Raw genomic sequence first — 21,183 nt, forward strand, 5'->3', positions numbered from 1 at the left:
TGAGCGGGTGGAGGGAGGTTTGGAGTCTTCTCCCACCCCCATTCTCTGCGGCCTGCTGGAGCGGGAGGGCTAGTAGGAGGAGTTGGCCGTCCGACTGCGGTCTGGGGTGTGGGGCCTCCCTGCTGCTGCGGAGTCGGGGTGGTCTGCCTCTCCCCACCGCAGGGAAAAGGGTAACACCACCTGGGTCTGGGTGCAATTCCCCCCTCCAGGGGCAAGGGTACCTAGACCCGGATTGTAGAGTACGCTTGGGGAGTGTGATTGTGTGTACAGCGTCTCTTTATGTCTGTCTCCACGTTGGTTGAGTGTGGAGTGAGTGCATATGAGAGCATGAGGGTGGGAATGGATGTTTGTGTCTGTGTGTGCCTGTATGTCTGTGTCTATATGTCAGGTTGGGTATCAGACGCCACCTCTCTGGGGACACCTCAGGCCCTCCAAGGTTTGGAGGCCTATCTCCACCCACCACCACTTCCCCTGCCGGTGGCGGACTCCCTCAGGTGTCGGTGTGTTGGTGGTTCTTTGTGTCTGGGGGTGGGCGTCCGGGTACACACCGGCTCACTCCTTGGCGGCCGCTTGTCGGGGCCTGGGGCCTGGGGCTCGCTCGGGCCCCCTTTGGAGGTGGGGTGCCCCCGGCCTCTCGGCCTAGGGCTCGGTCACTCAGGCGCAGCTGGGGGCCGGCGGAGCTCACGGGCGCGTCACTGCAACCCCCCCTGGCTTCTGCTCCGCGGCTGCTGAGTGAGCCCTCATCTGGGACTCTCCTCAGCTCTTACTGGAACAGTGGCGCGGCTGCCCCTCTGTTGGTCTTCCATGGTCTTTTGTGTTCTGGGGGCCTCTGGATGTCTGGAGTTTTGATCTCCTCCATACCCGCTTCACACCCTGGAGGACGGGGCTGAGGCCCCCCCACACTCCCTAGCAGATCATTACATGGAGAAACCTTTGGAATGCAAGCATGCTGATCCACACAGGTATGCACACATGGGTATTCACAGACGCGGACTAAAGCTTTCTTGGCTGCTGCCTCAAAGCACACTGTGCGCTGTCTATCTTGCGTGCTGCACAATATTGTTTATTACTTAGTAAATACTGATATCTATGACTAGCTAGTTTATTGTGATGGTGCTTTGTTTTCTCTATTATTATGTTGCTCTTTGTTGTTTGCTGTCTCCTCTGTTTGTTTGTTTGTTTGTTTGTTTTTTTTTTCTCCATACAGGTGACCCAGGAGTTTTTTTTTTTTTTGTCTCTCTTCCCCCCCCTTCTCACCGTCTCTTCTCCCCTTTGGTTTTCTTTCTTTCTCTCCCCCTCTCTCTCTCATTCATTCCCCCTGTCCTATTTATTTAAAAAAAAAAAAAAAAAAAAAAATGACAAAGGATGAACTGAAGCTCTGCCATCACGTAATGTCGCATACTGCTGTTTCTGATGTCATTTAGAAAAAAAAAAAAAAAAAAAAAAAAAAAAAAAAAAAAACTTATGAACAAAATAAAGTTTAACATCGTTAACATCATAGCACCACCCAGCTGTATAGAAACTCCGTCATGCTAGCTAGCACGCAGTACGGAAAAAGTCAGAATAACAAAAATAAACTCCACCTAAACTTGGTTCATATCTGACCCAGAGAGACTGCAGGTCATAACTTCTTACCTGAAGTTCAGTTCACACTTGGACCTGCGGCCGCCTCGGGTCTCTTTTCCTTCTGCGTCCCCTTTCCTTCATCCACCTGCTGGCCTCCACCACTTGCTAATGTTACTGAATCTGTGGAAGCTCCGCGACAACCACCACACGAAGTAACGAGTAACGACCCTATCTAAATCCCAGTAACGACTAACGCGTTCCTGATTTTGGCATAATAACTAGTTACCGTCCTCGTTACCACAATAATAACGTAGTTACTGTAACGCGTTATTTAATAACGCGTTAGTCCCAACACTGCTCATAACAAATAGCGAGACAGGCAATTATCTCAAATCCACATTTTCAGCCAATTTAGAATCCACAGTTAACCAAGTGAACATGTCTTGCCTGCAGGAGAATATTCAAAATCAACACCAGTTAGTTTGGATCCAGGAACTTCTTGCAGTAAGAAAAAAGTGCTAAGCAGTGCACGCGGAGGCACTGTTCACGACCAGGCAAGACAGGTAACTGCTTTGGGCCCAAGGACAGTAGAGTGCCCTCGGGAATAGACAAACTTGAAATTACAGCATTGGCAGAGTGAAAAGTACAATGACAGATGGCTGCAAAGGTGAGGGTGAAAAAAAGCAAGACGGTGAGTGGAGCAGGTGATTTAAAACAATACTAAATAACTAAATTCTGCTAGTATGTAATGTAATGTCCACCAGCATCACATTATTTTCTTTTGTTTACTTTGACATGTAGCATTATTTAGCTAAGCTAGCAGAGCAGCTTGGTGTGTCCATGTGGCTGTCATGTCACCACGCTGAGCGCATCTGGTAAATGACTTGTTAGTGTAGCTAGCAGCTTGAACATCACCTTGGTATTGGTAAACACAGTCACTGCCATTTCTAAGCTCATGTTATACTTGTTGTTTTGTAGGACACCAGTAATGGAGTGATTTTAAGGATGAACTCTTGGAAAACATATTTTTGAAGTCAACTGATGAAAGCTGTGTGTGACGGAGCTAACCGTCAAGGTGAATGCTAAGTTACTATATTTAGATGCGTGTACTCGTTTAGTGTAAATTCTTCTGCTATATGTGCAGGGTGGTGTGTCTATTTTATTGTATTTTGCATATCTACCTGTGCAGAATCCAGTGCAAGTTTAATTCTCTGCAATAGAACTACTACATTACTCCTATCATATTGGATTAAAATAGTTATGTCCAAAAACATAATAGTGATTTTTGCTTAGGGTTTCAACAGACAATATGAATATAAACTCCTTTTTAAAAACATGTCCCAACTTTTGGGATAATTGATGTAGTATTCTTGACAGTAATACATAAATCTCTAAAGGGAGGGAAAGTGGGGAAAACATTACAAAAGATAGATGTATTTGTAAGGGTATAAAACAAAACTGTATACATTTAGTTACACTCACATTTCACATCAAGAGAGATGTATTCAGGTGTTGATGTTCCCAGCTTGTTCTCAGTTGTACAGTGGTACTCTTCAGAGTCAGAGGGCTGGATGGTGCTGAAGGAGAGCTGTGGTTCTTTACTAAGTTGTGTTTGATTCTTGTACCAGGTGTATGTAGCTGCTGGGTTAGCGTCACTGCTACAGGTCAGAGTCACTGAACTGCCCTCCACTATCTCAGCAGAGGGACTCACTGACACAGAGGGAAGCTTTGGAGCATCTGGGAAATGTATCTATATATATTAAAAAAAAAACAAAAAAAAACACCCAGCTCGCCCCTGCGGGCAGTGTTATCCTTCAAGCTCGCGCCCCAGGGTGGCTGTGGCTACAATGTAGCTTGCCATCACCAGTGTGTGAATGTGTGTGTGAATGGGTGGATGACTGAATGTGTAAAGCGCTTTGGGGTCCTTAGGGACTAGTAAATCTTGTTCTTACCGTTCAGCTAACTCCTCAGGATTTGCCTGGCCCTCTGCAGGTACTTGGTGGTTGCAGCTTTCCTAGCGGCCTCTTCATGGTTCCCATTTGCCTGTGGGATCACCAGGTACTTGTAACTGGCCTCTATGTCTGCAATGTTGCTTTCTGGTAGTTCGATCCCCTCAGTTCTGACTACCTTCCCTCTCTTTGTTATTATTCGACTACACTTCTCCAGTCCAAATGACATCCCGATGTCGTTGCCTTATATCCTGGTAGTGTGGATCAGTGAATCGATGTCTCGTTCACTCTTGGCATACAGCTTGATGTCATCCATGTACAGGAGGTGGCTGACAACCGTAGCCAGTCTTATATAGATAGATAGATAGATAGATAGATAGATAGATAGATAGATAGATAGATAGATAGATAGATAGATGAGGGTTTTGTTCTCCTTGTACCAGGTGTGTTTAGCTGCTGGATTAGCATCACTGCTACAAGTCAGATTGACTGAATCTCTCTCCACTATCATACCACAAGATGTCATTAACACAATGGAGGTCTTTGGACCATCACAAATTTTAGGTAGATTGTGTGTTGCAGGACGTGGGGCAAGGTATTGTGATAAACCCCTTTAAAACATTCAAATAAAATTGTAAATTGTATTATTTTTTAACTGCTTCTTCACGAGCTATTACTGCTCAGTGTGTCCTAATGCATGACCAGGACTGAACTATCAGCCATCCAGGACCTCTACAGACAGGAAGGCCCTCCAGGTCGACTCTGATCCCAGCCACACACTGTTCATGCTCCTGCCAGGAGGTACAGGAGCATCCACACCCACATCAGCAGATTCAGGGACAGTTTCTAACCACAAGCCATCAGGCTACTGAACTGCTCAAAGTATTTTTACACTAGTTTAAGTGATTTCTATTTATTTATTCTGCTGTTGTTATATTTTTAGATATTTTCTTTATTTATATACATTTTCTTTTATTTTTGCCTTAATTACTTTATCTGCTATTTTGCCGATTATAATGTGCAATGTGCCACCTTCATATGACAAATAAAACTTGAAACTCAATGTTAATAATGGCAAGTATGAAGACGGTGGGCATCATATGGACTTCTTTTTATTTTGCATTTACATAAATAATTCTTTACTCACATTTTACATTAATGAAGATATATTCAGATATCCTCCTTCCCAGCACATTTTCAGCTGTACAGTAATATTCTCCAGAATCAGAGGGTTGGATGGACTGGAAGAACAGCTGTTTTTCTTTACTGACCAGTATTTGAGCCTTCCTGTACCAGGAATACTTAGGTAATGGGTTAGCTTCACTGCTGCAGGTCAGAGACACTAAACTGCCCTTAATGATGTCACCAGGAGCCGTCCTCATCACTGAGGGAACCTTTGGAGCATCTGGACAACAAAACATACATGAATGTGTTATTAGCCTTTAACTGTGTGTCATTGTCCAGAGCGATGATGGTTGAGCTGCACCAGCTGCTGGAAATTCTGTAAACGCTGTCATCATGATTAACATGATTAAAATTTTTAACTCAATCAACCCATTTGGAGCACAGAATGACTCAAAATCCTTCAAATGTCTCTGTCACTGCATTACGGACAGTTTGTTCAAAGTTTCTCCATTCTGTGCTCCAGATGGGTTGATTACATAAAAAATGTTTAATCGTGTTAACCATTATGATGCCGTGTTAGTGTTGAAAGCCCTAGCAAGAGCGAAAAAGATGATAGAGGGGTTCTGAAACTTCAATTTTTTGAACTTTTCAGGGACAGAGATATGGACATTACTTTTATTTTAGTGCAGTGGTGGTCCTAGCCTGTTTGGCGCCCTGGGCGAACACTCCCTCTGCCCCCCCCCCCCCCCCCCCCCCCCCACACACACACACACACACACATAAAACATATTATGGATTGTGCATCAACATAAAACTTGTTGGAACCATACTGAATTTCACCAGGAAACACACACATGCATGAAGAGAAAGAGATTATGCATACTATGCAAATGACTACCAAGAGAGAAATGACAATGACTAATTAATATTGTGCTTAACACACGCTCTTTTCTACTCCGGAATATTCTCATCAATTTTCTTGATATTTATTTATAATCACCTCTGTTAATCCTTGATATTTATAATTGAGTGATCTGTATATATTAGTGATATTTCTTGAATGTGTAAAATCTGTAACATAATGTATTGTTTGGAGTTTAGTCTGTTACTGTTACTATTTTTACCATTTCTTCTTGGAGCAACTGTAACACACATAATTTCCTTAGGGATTAATAAAGTATTCTGATTCTGATTCTGATTGTTTCAGGATGACCTGCCATTATCCAATGACACATCTGCTTACCTGTATCTTTTGCTCATTTCTCCTCCTCTTTTTTTCTCTTGTCCATCTTCCATTGGTTTTAATTTTGCACTCCAGTATGAACACCCACCCCCCAACCCGAGGATTACGACAACATAACCTAATAGACCTACACCTTAGTTCACAGATTCGCTTTGTCTAAGGTTTATTTCTGGAATTTCGCACAACCCAGGTTCAAATCATGAATAGATAATGGGCTTGGATTTACAACATTATGAATGAAATGTGCTCTATTTGGAAGAAGCAGGCCCCCCTCCCCTTTCGACGGGTTTTGTGTGAGACTTTAAATCATCAAACTGTAAATTATTAATTTTAAATTGTTATTGATCCCTTTACCCCGAATCCTAAAGTGTATATTTATTTTCTTACTCTTCTTATATTTATGGTTTGTTTACTTGCACTGCTGTAACTGTAGCCTCGTCGTCTCGTGTCTCTATATACTGGACTGTATGTAGCGGAGATGACAATAAAGTTTACGAAAAGTGAGCGCGAAAAAACATCGGTGCAAATTATAAGTCTGTATCATGATGTCTGGTGTTTTCGTGTTTTGTTTTTTTTTAATTTTGTTTTATTTTGCGAATTGGTTATTAGATGCTGCTCCAGCCAGCCAGAGAATCCCCCGCCACCCCGCCCTCTCCACCCTGCGCAGCAAGCAGCAGGCGCACCTCGCAAACGAAGGGCGTACTTACTCCCAGCAAATGGGCGATAGAAAACCCATCGGTGCCTATGCCATTCCCGATATGAGCTGGCATGATGTCGGGGCAGCATGAGCACGAGTAATTTTTTTTTTTTTTTTACCGATGCCCGTGATGCCGATATTAGAATACAAATCAGTGTAAGCATGTAATGGTTATGAGCAGTATGAGGAAGGAAACTGTTCTTGTAACAAGAAACAAAGGCACTGATGAGCAGTCAGGCTTGCACCACTGTAGCCTAACCTTCATTTCTGCTTGCATATGTTTCTACAGTAGAACAACTGAGGCAATGGCTTTGAAGTATCGTTAGGCTCTTTTTCATCTTTGTTTTTTGACCAGTAGGCAACAGGTGAAATGTCTTGCCCAAGGACACAACAACAGAGACTGTCGGAGCCAGGGCTCAAACCGGCAACCTTCCGATTACAAAACGAACTGCCAACACTTGAGCCACGATAACGTATTGAAATTAACACTGCACTATACATAGTATAGGGATATAATACAGATAAATACTTATTGGTCAGTCAGTACCTGTGACAGTCAGAGTTGTTCCAGGTGAAATGTTCCCCCCACACTGTAAAATCTAATTAGTTCACAGAACTCAAATAATCTATGTAAACTCGTTGCCTCAAAAAGATTGAGTAATGTTTGACTTAAGATGATTAAGCTAGGCCAACTTACCCATTTTGAGTACACTGTAAAGCCTCTTTAGTTCCCAGAACTCAACAAAACTATGTAAACTTGTTGCCTCAAAAACACTAAGTATAGCTTGCTTAAGATGACTGTTAGGACAACTTATTCATTGCAAGTCTGCAGTATTAAGAATAATTTGATATTTCTGACTGTACAATACTAATTGTTTACCTACTTACAAACATTTTAAGTTCAACTAAATGAAAAAAACAATTTGTGGTAACCTGAATATGATTAAAAATAATTAACAACACTTTTTGTAATGATGTTAAAATCAGCCCAACTTTTATTTTCAAACACAACAAAGTACAACAGCCAACATACTGGACACTGTTCTGCTGAACAACAAACAATTTGCCATCACTGTTATAATCTTACAATGAAACAAAGTCTCAGATTTAATTATTCTGAAAAGTTTAGGCCTTCAACAACTTTGTTTTATACTTACATTACTTATATAATAAAAATAAAATATTTGTTGTTCTGTCACAAGTGAAGTCTCTGATTTAAACAACACATTTGTTTTGCATTCCAACAAAGGAGCTGGAATGTTGTAATATTTTAAGGATGGCTTGTTTCCAGTCCAGGCATTACAGCCTGAATGACTATCATGGATCGAGGTGATCCAAATTTAAGTGCAGAAGAAAGTCTATAACTTCCCTTAAGTACAGTGGCAGTGGATGTGGGTTGGAGACGCAATGAGCTTGAACCTGCAGGCGACCATCTTCACTGACCACACCATCTGTGACGGAGGACTCATCTCTCCTGGTGTCCTTCAAGCAAACAATTATATTTTTTGGAAAATGAACTTAATTGCTTTCTTAAAACAATTTTTCTGCATTTGGTATAGAACAGATTCCAATTTAGACAATCTCAGGCCCCCTCCCCACCGGAGAGGTGACATTCAATGTCTTACTTGTCAGTCTAGATAGCCCTAACCACCACCCAACATACAATAATGTCATGAAAGCATCATTTTAAAAAGGGCTATGCAAACATGGCCAATAACTTTCATTCTAATGACAGGCTCCGACAACCGCAGCCGACAAATTCCATCCTCCTTTTCCCCAGATTGCCCTTTCTGTATTGGATTATGGGTGTATAGTATTTAATTCTGCTGCCAGAACAAGTCTTCATAAGTTAAATAGTATCCAATATCAAGCGTTAAGACTTTGCTCAGGTGCATTCAAAACAACATCTGCAGCAGCACTACAGGTAGAAATGAGGGAAATGCCATTACAAATAAGAAGGGCAAGTTTACAAGGACATGGTCAAGACCATCCGGCAAAAACTGTTTTCCATACATGCTGGGAAAAAGAGAAAATGGAATTGAAGAGCTTTGGGTGGAGAGTGGGACAGAAAGCAGCTGACCTTACTCTGGACAAGATAAACACAAGTCAAACAGTGCCACTGCCTACAATACCACCATGGATGCTCCCTGATGCAGTGGTAGATTTCACATTGTTAAAAAAAAGAACAAGGAGAAGGGTTTTATCTTAAATTCACATACAGCACAAGAATATTTTAATCAGTATTATAGTTATGTCAAAATCTACACAGATGCATCAAAGAATACAGCCAACCAAAGTGGGATAGCATTTATAGTTCCTGAATTTAATATCAAGGTGGGAAAAGGATCAGTGACGATTTATCAGTGTACACAGGTGAAATGGTTTCCATATTGTTAGCTATCCAGTGGATTGAGGAAACGAAACCACTAAGGTCTGTGATATGTTCAGACTCGAGCTCATCACTGGCCAGCCTGCAAGACAGTCACTCAGACTGCAGACCTGACATTATTCAGACTTATTATGATGGGGCTTGTAGTCACATTCTTATGGGTACCAGCGCATCGTGGAGTTAAAAGAAATGAAATGGCAGATAGGACAGCAAAAGTCGCAACAAGGAGACCGATGGTAGATATGGTTATTAGTGTGAGTAGGACGGAGCTCAAGAGTAGAATACGATACAAAATGAAGGAAAGGTGGCAAAAGCAATGGGAGGAAGAGAGGAAAGGGCAGTGGTTGTACAAAATCCAAAGGAAAGTGGGGGGAATGAGAAGTACAGGATGAAATAGGAGAGAGGAGACGATTATATCTCGACGGAGATTCGTACACACTGGTTTAAATAGCACATTATTATTATTATTATTATTATTATTTTTTTTTTTTTTTCTTTGGCCTGTCCCGTTTGGCTCTTTTGCCATCAGAATTGTTGTCTAAAGGCAAAGAAAGATGCCCAACGGATTTACTTTACCAAACTGACCATCCCAGCCTTGCCGTAATGGTCCATTTGATTCACCTTTTATTGTTTATTTTATTTTCACTTACTGAATACGGGACAGACTTGACTGGGGGAAAGAAGGGGAGAAAGAAAGAGGGAAAGAGAAACAGCTGAGAAGAGGGACGGGGGAGAAGGGCAAAAGACAAAAACCAACAGAACGGGCAGAGAAAAAAAAATGCATATATCAATCACCTGGATCATAGCACATTATTTTTAATAGGTAAACACTGTACATGGGAGTGTGAATGCAGTAGGGAACAGGAAACAACAGAACATGTTTTATTGCATTGACAGAAGTATAATATTAAAAGGAGACAACTGATCAAAAAGCTGGACGATATGAAAGTGAAGTTTGACTTGATTGATTTATTTCACGTGAGCTTTATAAGTGACAGTTATCAGGCTGTATTTCGGTTTTTAAGGCAGACCCATTTCATCAGGGTTATTTTATTTTATTTTATTTTATTTTATTTTATTTTATTTTATTTTTGTCATTTCGGGCCTCACTCCACACCAGTTGGTGGCGGTAATGCACCATTTTGCTTTTTGCCAACCGCCAATAAACCCTATACAGAAGAAGAAGAACACTCGCGCTCTACCGGAACCTCACCACGTGACACAGGCGGAAGTAAACAAACAAAGGCATCAACACCGTCCCACGCGTGTGTCTGATCACAGAGACTGCTGTATTGAGTGTGTGAGCTGCCGCACTAACAATGCCTTCAGTTCAGTATCTGAGAGAGTTTATCAACGAGCGACTAACTGCTGCTGCTGAGCAAATATTCTTGGAGTTTGAAAAAACGATCGTCCGGTACGAGCAAGAGATCGACCGTCAGCGCAGACTGATGGATATCACCTGGAAACCCGAAATAAAGCTGCACAGGACAGGTGAGTGTCACTCTGATGGAGGATCCTAATCACAGCTCTGCGGGACATTTATTATTGTGAAGGCTTTTTGGAGACGTAAGTAAGCAAAATGTATTTATATTCCACTTTTCACACGTTTTCAAACCCCCCGCCGTCTTTCGCTACTCAGGTTACACATGATTTATAAGTCACTTAGATAACTTCAAAATGTTATTGTTTGGCTTTTTTCAGTATTTTATTTGTTCCTGAGTAAATCGGTTTGGCTGAGATCAAAGTTATAGTTTTTACACAGCTGAATAAAGGTCAAGCAGACAACTGATTATCAGTAGTATGAGATGCTCGAGAATATACTGTATAATATAGGCTACGGTATCCTGTTATAGTTTGGATAGCAAGGAGTTTATTAAACTTCACCGAAACAATCTGCAAATTTCATTAAAATTTAATAAACTATCATCTTGTCTTTATTGTTAGTTAGCACATACCTTAAACATTTAAAGCTGTAAGCTAATGATAGTTATATAAGAGCAGATGCATGGTGGTGCAATAAGCTGTACGTTGTATGGCCAATGGATGCATGATCTGATTAGTCGACTAATCGCAGAAATAGTCGGTGAGTAGTCCATATCAAAATAATCGTTTGTTGCACCCCTAATTTATATGCCACTTTTGACAGATAAAAATAAATAAAAAATTATATTGGGAACTACAGTGAACGACAGAGAAAAACTGCACTGTAGGCTCCACCGAGCGAGATACTTAGTGGTGAGATATGTCGAAGAAGGACGGCTTCACCCCATTCTTGGATCGCAAGAAGTCACTCGGAGACACTGAAGTCCAACTTCAAATCTGTATTCCGCAAAGCATCTCCATATGGAGGTGTTAAGCAAGCAACCAGTGCCACTAGTGATGTGTCGGTGGCGAACGAAACGGCTCTTAGAGCTGGATCTTTGAAGTGAATGACGCGTACAAGCTCCGAAGCGCATACAAAATGCAACAGAAGTCCTCCAGGATGCTAGGCGCAGTGTTGAGCTTTTGTTACCTAGTGGCTACACAAGCCAAGAAGTACCAACGACCCGATTTGGTGTGTGGTAGCTGAACCACTTCTTCGCACGCTTTGAGGTGAAGGGACCAGAGGCAACAGCAGCAAAAACATTGGACAGCAGCAGCAGCCCAAGCCTCATAGTGCAGGAATATGAGGTGAGGCGCACACTGAGGGCAGTGAACCCCAGGAAGGCCACCGGACCAGATGGGGTAACCGCAAAGGTCCTAAAAGAGTCTTTCAGCTCTCCTTCTTGTTCTTTCCTCATCTTCACTAAGATTTTCAACACTTCACTGTCCCAGTCCTGCATCCCGCCGTGCCTAAAGTCAGCCACAATTGTCCCACTGCCAAAGCATACTAACATTAGCAGCCTCAACGTTTACCGACCAGTTGCTCTAACACCTGTTATAATGAAGTGCTTCGAGAAACTGGTCCGACGTCACATCATGTCCTGCCTGCCACCCACACTCGACCCGCTCCAGTTTGCATACAGAGCTAACAGATCAACTGAAGATGCCATCGCTACAACACTCCACACCACCATCTCTCACCTGGAAGTGCAGGGCCGTTACGCCAGGCTGCTCTTTGTTGACTTTAGCTCTGCTTTCAATACGATACTCCCGGACAGACTAATAGTTAAACTGCTGGAAATTGGACTTCCGTCCACCACCTGCCGCTGGATCAGAGACTTCCTCTCAGACCGTGTACAGAGAGTTAGAGTGGGGCCTCATCTTTCCTCAGCCCTCAGCCTCAACACTGGCTCTCCACAAGGCTGTGTACTGAGTCCCCTACTGTACACTCTGTACACACATGACTGTGTTAGTTCCCACCCAGACAACACAGTCATCATATTTGCAGATGATACCACCGTGGTGGGGCTCATCTCAGGGGGAGATGAGACGGCGTACAGAGCTGAAGTTCAGAGGCTGTCAGATTGGTGTGCAGTCAACAACCTGGACCTCAATACCACCAAAACAAAAGAACTGGTAGTTGACTTCAGAAGGAGGAAGTCCGAGCTGCAGCCTGTCAGCATCAACGGGGAGTGCGTGGAAACGGTCTCCAGCTTCAAGTTTCTGGGTGTGCACATAGACACAGACCTCCAATGGAGCTCTAACACCTCTGCGGTCTTAAAGAAGGCCCAACAGCGTCTCCACTTTCTGAAAATCCTCAGAAAAATGGACCTGAAGAAGGAGCTGCTGACCGTCTTCTACCGCTGCTCCATTGAAAGTGTGCTGACATATTGCATCGGTGTGTGGTTCTCCAGCTGCACCACAGCACACAGAAAGGCACTCCAGAGGGTCATCAATATGGCCCAAAAAATCATTGGACATCCTCTTCCCTCCCTGAAGGACCTGTACAGCACTCGCTGTCTCAAGAGGGCATGCAGCATCCTATGGGACTGCACACACCCAGGACACCGGGTGTTTAAGCTGCTGCCGTCTGGCAGGAGGTTCAGGCTGCTGAGGTCTCAAACAAATAGACTCAAGGACAGCTTTTACAACAGGGCATTAGCCCTGATCAATGTAAATAGCTGACCTGACTGGCTACCTCCCTGGACTTTTTTAGGGGGGAGGTAACAATGTTTGAAACAATAACAATAATATTTATATTTATAACAAGGTGCAATAATAATTAATGTGCAATAATAACAGTGTGCAATACACATACACTTATTCTTCTTTTTATACTAAGTTAATATACTGTGTTGTGTTGTTTGTTGCATTGTGATGTGTCATATCGTGTTGTGTTGTGTTATATGTAGTGCCGACGTAGGACAGTTTTTCCAATTTCATTGTACTACTGTACAATGAATGACTGTGCAATGCCAATAAAGAGTTATCTTATCTTATCTTATGGTAGTAACAGGCAAATGAACTTTTTTTTTTTAATTATTTGAATATATATAAGTGCTTGTGTATAAATACACAAACAATACACATGTGCTTTCAATTGTGTAATTTAAGTGATCTAGGTAGCTCTGTTTTGGAAGTTCAGTTAACGCTAGAAATGTGTTTTGGAGTTTGTACGTGCCTAGTCTCTAGGGGCCAGCATATACAGTGGGGCAAAAAAGTATTTAGTCAGCCACCGATTGTGCAAGTTCCCCCACCTAAAATGATGACAGAGGTCAGTAATTTGCACCAGAGGTACACTTCAACTGTGAGAGACAGAATGTGAAAAAAAAAATCCATGAATCCACATGGTAGGATTTGTAAAGAATTTATTCGTGAATTAGGGTGGAAAATAAGTATTTGGTCAATAACAAAAATACAACTCAATACTTTGTAACATAACCTTTGTTGGCAATAACAGAGGTCAAACGTTTACTATAGGTCTTTACCAGGTTTGCACACACAGTAGCTGGTATTTTGGCCCATTCCTCCATGCAGATCTTCTCGAGAGCAGTGATGTTTTGGGGCTGTCGCCGAGCAACACGGACTTTCAACTCCCGCCACAGATTTTCTATGGGGTTGAGGTCTGGAGACTGGCTAGGCCACTCCAGGACTTTCAAATGCTTCTTACGGAGCCACTCCTTTGTTGCCCGGGCGGTGTGTTTTGGATCATTGTCATGTTGGAAGACCCAGCCTCGTTTCATCTTCAAAGCTCTCACTGATGGAAGGAGGTTTTGGCTCAAAATCTCACGATACATGGCCCCATTCATTCTGTCCTTAACACGGATCAGTCGTCCTGTCCCCTTGGCAGAAAAACAGCCCCATAGCATGATGTTTCCACCCCCATGCTTCACAGTAGGTATGGTGTTCCTGGGATGCAACTCAGTATTCTTCTTCCTCCAAACACGACGAGTTGAGTTTATACGAAAAAGTTCTACTTTGGTTTCATCTGACCACATGACATTCTCCCAATCCTCTGCTGTATCATCCATGTGCTCTCTGGCAAACTTCAGACAGGCCTGGACATGCACTGGCTTCAGCAGTGGAACACGTCTGGCACTGCGGGATTTGATTCCCTGCCGTTGTAGTGTGTTACTGATGGTGACCTTTGTTACTTTGGTCCCAGCTCTCTGCAGGTCATTTACCAGGTCCCCCCGTGTGGTTCTGGGATCTTTGCTCACCGTTCTCATGATCATTTTGACCCCACGGGATGAGATCTTGCGTGGAGCCCCAGATCGAGGGAGATTATCAGTGGTCTTGTATGTCTTCCATTTTCTGATGATTGCTCCCACAGTTGATTTTTTCACACCAAGCTGCTTGCCTATTGTAGATTCACTCTTCCCAGTCTGGTGCAGGTCTACAATACTTTTCCTGGTGTCCTTCGAAAGCTCTTTGGTCTTGGCCATGGCGGAGTTTGGAGTCTGACTGTTTGAGGCTGTGGACAGGTGTCTTTTATACAAATGATGAGTTCAAACAGGTGCCATTCATACAGGTAACGAGTGGGGGACAGAAAAGCTTCTTACAGAAGACGTTACAGGTCTGTGAGAGCCAGAGATTTTCCTTGTTTGAGGTGACCAAATACTTATTTTCCACCCTAATTTACGAATAATTTCTTTACAAATCCTACCATGTGAATTCATGGATTTTTTTTTCACATTCTGTCTCTCACAGTTGAAGTGTACCTCTGGTGCAAATTACTGACCTCTGTCATCATTTTAAGTGGGGGAACTTGCACAATCGGTGGCTGACTAAATACTTTTTTGCCCCACTGTATATTTATATATAAACATATATAAATAAAACCACTGTATTAATATACTGCAACAACATGGGAATAGAGCAGCTGCGAGAGAATTCGACATTAATGAGTCAATGTTACGGAAGTGCAGCTTTTGGCTTTCCCCATATTTCAAAAGTGCTTCATCTCTTTGCTATGACTGTCGCCAGGCATAATTTGCAGACGATAATGGTTGTAGCCGCTGTGATGCTTTCGACCAAAACAGGCGCAGCTTGATGACATCATCAACATCCGCTATCGCGGTAGAGCAATTTAGTCAATATCTCTATCGTTGGCCAAATTTATATCGTTTCTATCGTATATCGTTCTGCAAGTCTTGAATTGGAGGCTGGCTTGATACAAGTGCTTGTTTTGTGGTGTAATTTTATAAATAGAATAGAATATGGCCCGCACTTCAACTTTTGCTTGAGTGTATTGCACTTCTTAGTTTTAACACCAGGGGGAGCTGCTGTTGATCAAGGCAGTTGCTCCACCAAAAAGGACAATCACAGAAGAAATTTACCCCAAGTTACTAAACATGGCAGTACCAAAGAAGTGAAAGGTAGAAAGTGAGTGCAGAAAATTTCAGACACGGTGGGAGAGTGAATATTTCTTCAAAGAATTCAAGGGGAAGTGTGTTTGTTTGATCTGCACTGAAACTGTGGCAATTATGAAAGAGTATAATGTACGACGTCATTATGAAACCAAACATCAGGCCTATGCATCCTATACTGGTGCTGAGCGAGAGCAGAAATTAAAGCAAAGGGTAGTGTAAGAGCCAATTAAAGGTTAATTTTATTGGTACTGGTAAAATGATTAGAGGAGAAATATATATGTTTGATGTTAAGAATATAATTCTAGTTGATTTTAAAATACTGTTTGTTAAATGTATAGAATATAGAAGTGCAACATTCTAATGCGCTTTTTAGTATTTTGGGCTTCCGGCACACTGTAATTACGTAGTTGGGGAGTCGGATAAGCTGGAAGCAACACAGTTTTTTGACCGAGTCTTGCCATGTAAATTAAAAGTTTCAATAAACATATTTTTTGCAAGAAAAGTACCTGGACTTGCTCGCGTTTCAAATGCATATTGCTGGACTGACTCCTAAAGGTGGTACAGAAGAGTGAAATAGAGACGGAGTGCCGCCACTACAGGTAGCTCTCCTGCGGGGTCAGCAACAGTATTTTTTCAGGCTCAAAAGGTCCAGAAAGAGGCTACAATAGCCAGCTATGAGGTCGCCCAACTCATCGCAAGACATGGCAAGCCTTTTTCAGTTGGAGACCTCGTAAAACACGGCCTTGTTAAAGTCACCGAAATAATGTGCCCGGAAAAAGTGCAGGATTCAACAACGTCAGCATGTCCAGAAATCCAGTTATGCGACGCATTGAAGACTTGTCAGCCAACATTAAACTGCAACTGTCTGATAAAGCTGTGCTTTTGATTTTTACTCCATCGCATTCGATGAGAGCACCGATGCCACAGACACCGCACAGCTGCTATTTTTTTTGCGGGGAGTGGACGAGAGCACGAGCACTTTAGGTGAGTAAAAAATATATTCCACAGTACCCGTGTGTTAATGTGCAGGTACACATGCTTCAAATATCAATAATGCGCATCAATTCTGTCACTACCCTGCTTTTGCGCACCACTTTCTTATATGCGTTTTTCTTGTTAACACACAGAGTACACACCGCTGTGTGTACACACCATCTGATGCAGATCTGCTCCTTGATCAAGTGACATTTGTCTGGATTTATGGCACGAGTGGCAATCAGCAGCAGGATGGCCCGATTTACATACCCAGCGCAGCTGATACTCACCAGAATAATTTACTAAAATTATATGGACTCCTGTTATTAAGTCCAGTTCAGTCTGTTAATGTTGATAATCATTTCAAACGGACGTTAATAGATGTTTTGCTAAGCCTAATAACTTAAATAATAAACTTGAAATGTGCCCGTCCCATTTTCCCCTTTATTGTTTTTTCTCTGTGCTGTAAATCTTCTGTCTAAGAAGAAATCTGAGGCTGCTGTTCTGAGAATGAGGTACCAAAGCTTTTTCTGAATAAATCAATAAAGATCCATTTATGGAAAGCTGTGATGAAGGCAGTTTTGTCTTTAATTATATTCAACAATATAACACACATTTGACCACTTTTAAGTGATTTTTCTAACTTTAATACAGTAAAGTTAAGGTTATATACCTCATTTCTAGTAAGTGGCCCAGCCCCTCCTATATTTTTATGTTTGTGGCCCTCAGTGAAAGAAGTTTGGACACCCCTGACATAAACCTTTCAAAATAAAGGTGAAGATCCTGTTGAGATTCAAAATAAACTGAAATTATGACAAAATACATTATTTTCAAACATCACAATTCAGAATATGCATGAAACAAATTACTTCATGTTTTTATTTGAGGTAACTTTAAATGGTGCTTACAGTCACCACATGGTAGCTCAAACAGAAGGATCAGTCGAAACAAATCCAGAACCTTATTCCTAAATGAGGGGCTGCCTCTGTAGCAGGGACATGGTTTAGTTATGAAAAGTCTGACATGGACCTGAAAACTGTACTATGCAAATTATGGTGCAAACTGGTCCAGACCACAGACTCAAACATGACAAACCTCTTCTACCACCTACGCAAGAGTCATGTGACAGAGTATGGAGAGAGTTTATAGATGAGAAGCAAAAAAGAGGTGTTTTACATCGGGATATGAGATTTTGGTCATATCGCACATCCATAGTTTAATGTCTCAATGCACTCTGAAATGAAAGCAGAGCACAAATAAGCACTTGGAGTTAAAAAAGAAATCATGAATCAATTAATAGACCAAAATGTATTCTAAAATTTTGACTCATCAAAGTTGCCCCCTTTGGCAGCTATAGCAGCTGAACACAGCCGTGACATTCTTTCTCCAATAGAAATCAAATATTCTTCCATATCTGTTGCTGAAGTTCCCATAAATGTGGACCTTGTAGTTGCTTTGCTTTCACTCTTCTGTCCAGTTCATCCCCAACCAGCTCGGTGGGGTTTAAGTCTGGCGACTGTGCTGAGCACTCCGTGTTTTCAAGCTTACCGTCTTGTTCTTTTTTTCTGAGGTAGTTCTGGCACACCCTGGGCTTGTGTTTTGGCTCATTATCTTGCTGACCAACTAGGTGCATACCAGAGGGTACCGCATGGTGCTGCAGAATGCTGTGGTAGCTGTTTTAGTTCAGGAAGCCTCTCAATCTGTACAAGTCACCGACCCTGGATCCAGCAAACAGCCCCAGACCATCACACTTCCTCCTCCATGTTTGAGGGTTGATGCCACACACTGTGACCCATCCTTTCCTCTCATCAACGGCCCACAAAGATCCTGCATGATGAACAGAAAATTTCAAGCTGTGCTTGAATCTGTTGCCCTGTGAGCCGTAATTCACGCAAGCTGTTAACGCTCAGAAACTTGTCCTCTGATTCAGTCGTGTCTTTGGGCCTGCCAGACCTCTTGCAGTCAGAGTTTGTTTCTTTTGATGTTGAATGAAACTGTACTCACTGATACCTGGTCTTTTTTTGCAGTGTAGGAGAGACCTACATTTTTCAGTTATATGATGTTCTGTCTATCTTCCATTGTTAATTGCCTTTTTCTTGCCAACACACTACTTTCTGCAGTAAAATACTGTTGCTCTGATGCTCCAGAGGGTATGTAACCACAGTGTGTTCCAGCACTGTTTTTATGCAGACAGAGGTGTCTGTAAGTAATCCAGAAAAGTGGGAACCCCTATAGCACATGTGTCAAAGTCAAGGCCCGCGGGCCACATCCGGCCCGGCGTACATTTATATCCGGCCCGCGAGATCATTTTATATAGATATACTATTATTGTTATGCATGGCCCGGCGATATGAGGCGCTAATAACATACAAACTACAGGTCCCATAATGCAGCGCTGCAGCCTCCTTGCTGAATGCTAGGCTAACTGGGAACCTTCCCGCGTCAATCAAGTCAAACTTCTGTTATTGCAAAGCTGGCTGCTCACAATGGTCGAGAGAAAAGTTGATTCTGAAAGCAGAGCCTTTCAGCGCCAGTGGGTGACTGAATATATGTTTACAGACATTGCTGTAAACATATAGTTAGTCTGTCTGTTAGTCTATCTGGTTATTGTTCCCACTGCTCTTGCACATGTGCTACAATCAGCTGATTTTAGTTTGCCATATGCCATTACATTTATTTTCATTGCACAAAAGGAGGAGACCATGATGGTAAAGTAGAAACTGCATCCAGGACAAAACGGCTGCTAACACAACTATGGCTCTGTGCAAGCACCTGTGCAGACAGCATGCTAACGCTAAGCTAGCCAACAGCCATAGATATCAAGCATAATTTAATTATTTTTTTGTGTTGTCTATTTGGTCAGTATGATTTTTTTCTCTATTATCACTTCACTTTTCTTTTAATTGTCTCCTTTTCCCCCTCCAGACATCCCACAGCAGCATGTCTGTAAGGAGGAGGAAGTTGTCGCTGACCAGCAGCTGTGGAACCAGGAGATGAGCTCCAATCTGGACCAGGGGGAACCAGAACCTCCACAGATTAAAGAGGAACAGGAGCAACTCTGTAGCAGTCAGGAGGGAGAGCAGCTGGCACTGAAGGAGGAGATTCATGCCTTTATGCTGACTGCTGCTGAGGAAAAAGACCACAGTGAACCAGAACCAAAAAGAGACCATCTCAACTGTGTCAGCTCTGATGTAACTGTGAGAGAATATCAGGGAGCAGGGAAGAAAGGTCACAATAATGTAGAATACCAACCTACACCAGACAGTCAGTGTAAGTCTGACAAAACTAAAAAGTCTTTAAAATGTGATGTTTGTGGAGAAGTCTACAAATATAATTATGAAATGGATATGCATTATAGAATCCATACAGGGGGGAAGCCGTTTTCCTGTAAAACATGTGGGAAAAAGTTTGTACATAGGAATTCTGTAGTGAAGCACATGAGAATCCACACAGGAGAGAAACTATATCATTGTAAAATATGTGGGAAAAGGTTTGTACATCGTTCTCTAGAGAAGCACATGAGAATGCACACAGGTGAGAAACCATATCATTGTAAAACATGTGGGAAAACGTTCAGCCGTAAAAGTAATTTAACAGAGCACATGAAAATCCATACAGGTGAGAAACCATATCATTGTAAAACATGTGGGAAGGCATTCAGACGTGGTAGTCATTTGTTTCGCCACATAAAAATACACATATAGAAGTGTACTCTTTTAACAAGATTAACAGTTTAGCAAGCTGTGTAGAGCGCAAAGTTGAACAAGTCAGCGTGGTAACTAATGGTAGACACAGCATGGTAGGAAGGAGGTTATGGTTAGTTTCATTTTAAAAGTAGGTGGCAAATTTTGACAAACTATTCTATTATACTAGTAAGCACTCTCTGCTTACGACCAAAGTTTTAGGAGTGACAGCGGTGAGAGAGAGAGAGTTTTGAGATGTGAGAGATTTGTGAGAGATTTGTGAGAGATTTGTGACACTATAGTATGGAGTAGAGCTGGGCGATATGAGATTTTTTCATATCACGATATGTTTTTTTCATTTCAGGCGATAACGATATCTATCACGATATAAGCCAAATAACTATATTTGCAAGATTTAAATGTGCCATTGCTCACAAGTAAAATGTGAAATAATCAGCAGCTTGTTTTTATTTAAATATTTATTTCCCATAAGTTCAACAGGGTAGATGTACCAAAGAAACATGAGACTTTTTCAGATAAATAAAGGCAAATATTGCAAACTATACAAAAGGCAGCCGCTAAAGCGTTTAAGTTTCAAAATAGAACAAACGAAACAGACTAAATTGTCAATTCCACTTAGAAACAAAATATTAATTCTAAAAATAAATCTTACTTTATTTTACAGAAGAACAGACAAAACTAACTTTTGTCAATATCAAATAAACTGAGAACTAAAAGGAAATTCTCAATCTCTCCTTGTTGTATAGCTTAGCTTTTCAAACAGTTTTAATAGTTACTTTAGTCTGACAAAAGCCGAATGAC

The 21,183-nt window shown here is 41.9% G+C and overlaps 1 protein-coding gene across 1 annotated transcript; it reads left to right on the forward strand.

The window, feature by feature from the left end:
* The first annotated feature begins 10,282 nt into the window (after window positions 1-10,282).
* Window positions 10,283-20,494, forward strand: LOC146630006 (uncharacterized). Its single transcript, XM_085356741.1, has 2 exons — window positions 10,283-10,460; window positions 19,604-20,494. The coding sequence occupies exons 1-2, from the start codon at window positions 10,289-10,291 to the stop codon at window positions 20,380-20,382; spliced, it is 951 nt and encodes a 316-aa protein (XP_085212867.1). The 5' UTR covers window positions 10,283-10,288; the 3' UTR covers window positions 20,383-20,494.
* The last annotated feature ends 689 nt before the right edge of the window (window positions 20,495-21,183 follow it).

This window comes from Diplotaxodon limnothrissa, linkage group LG6, assembly GCF_057381915.1.
Source record: "Diplotaxodon limnothrissa isolate DT_005_m linkage group LG6, D_limnothrissa_male_GT1.1, whole genome shotgun sequence".
NCBI classification, from domain to species: Eukaryota; Metazoa; Chordata; class Actinopteri; order Cichliformes; family Cichlidae; genus Diplotaxodon; species Diplotaxodon limnothrissa.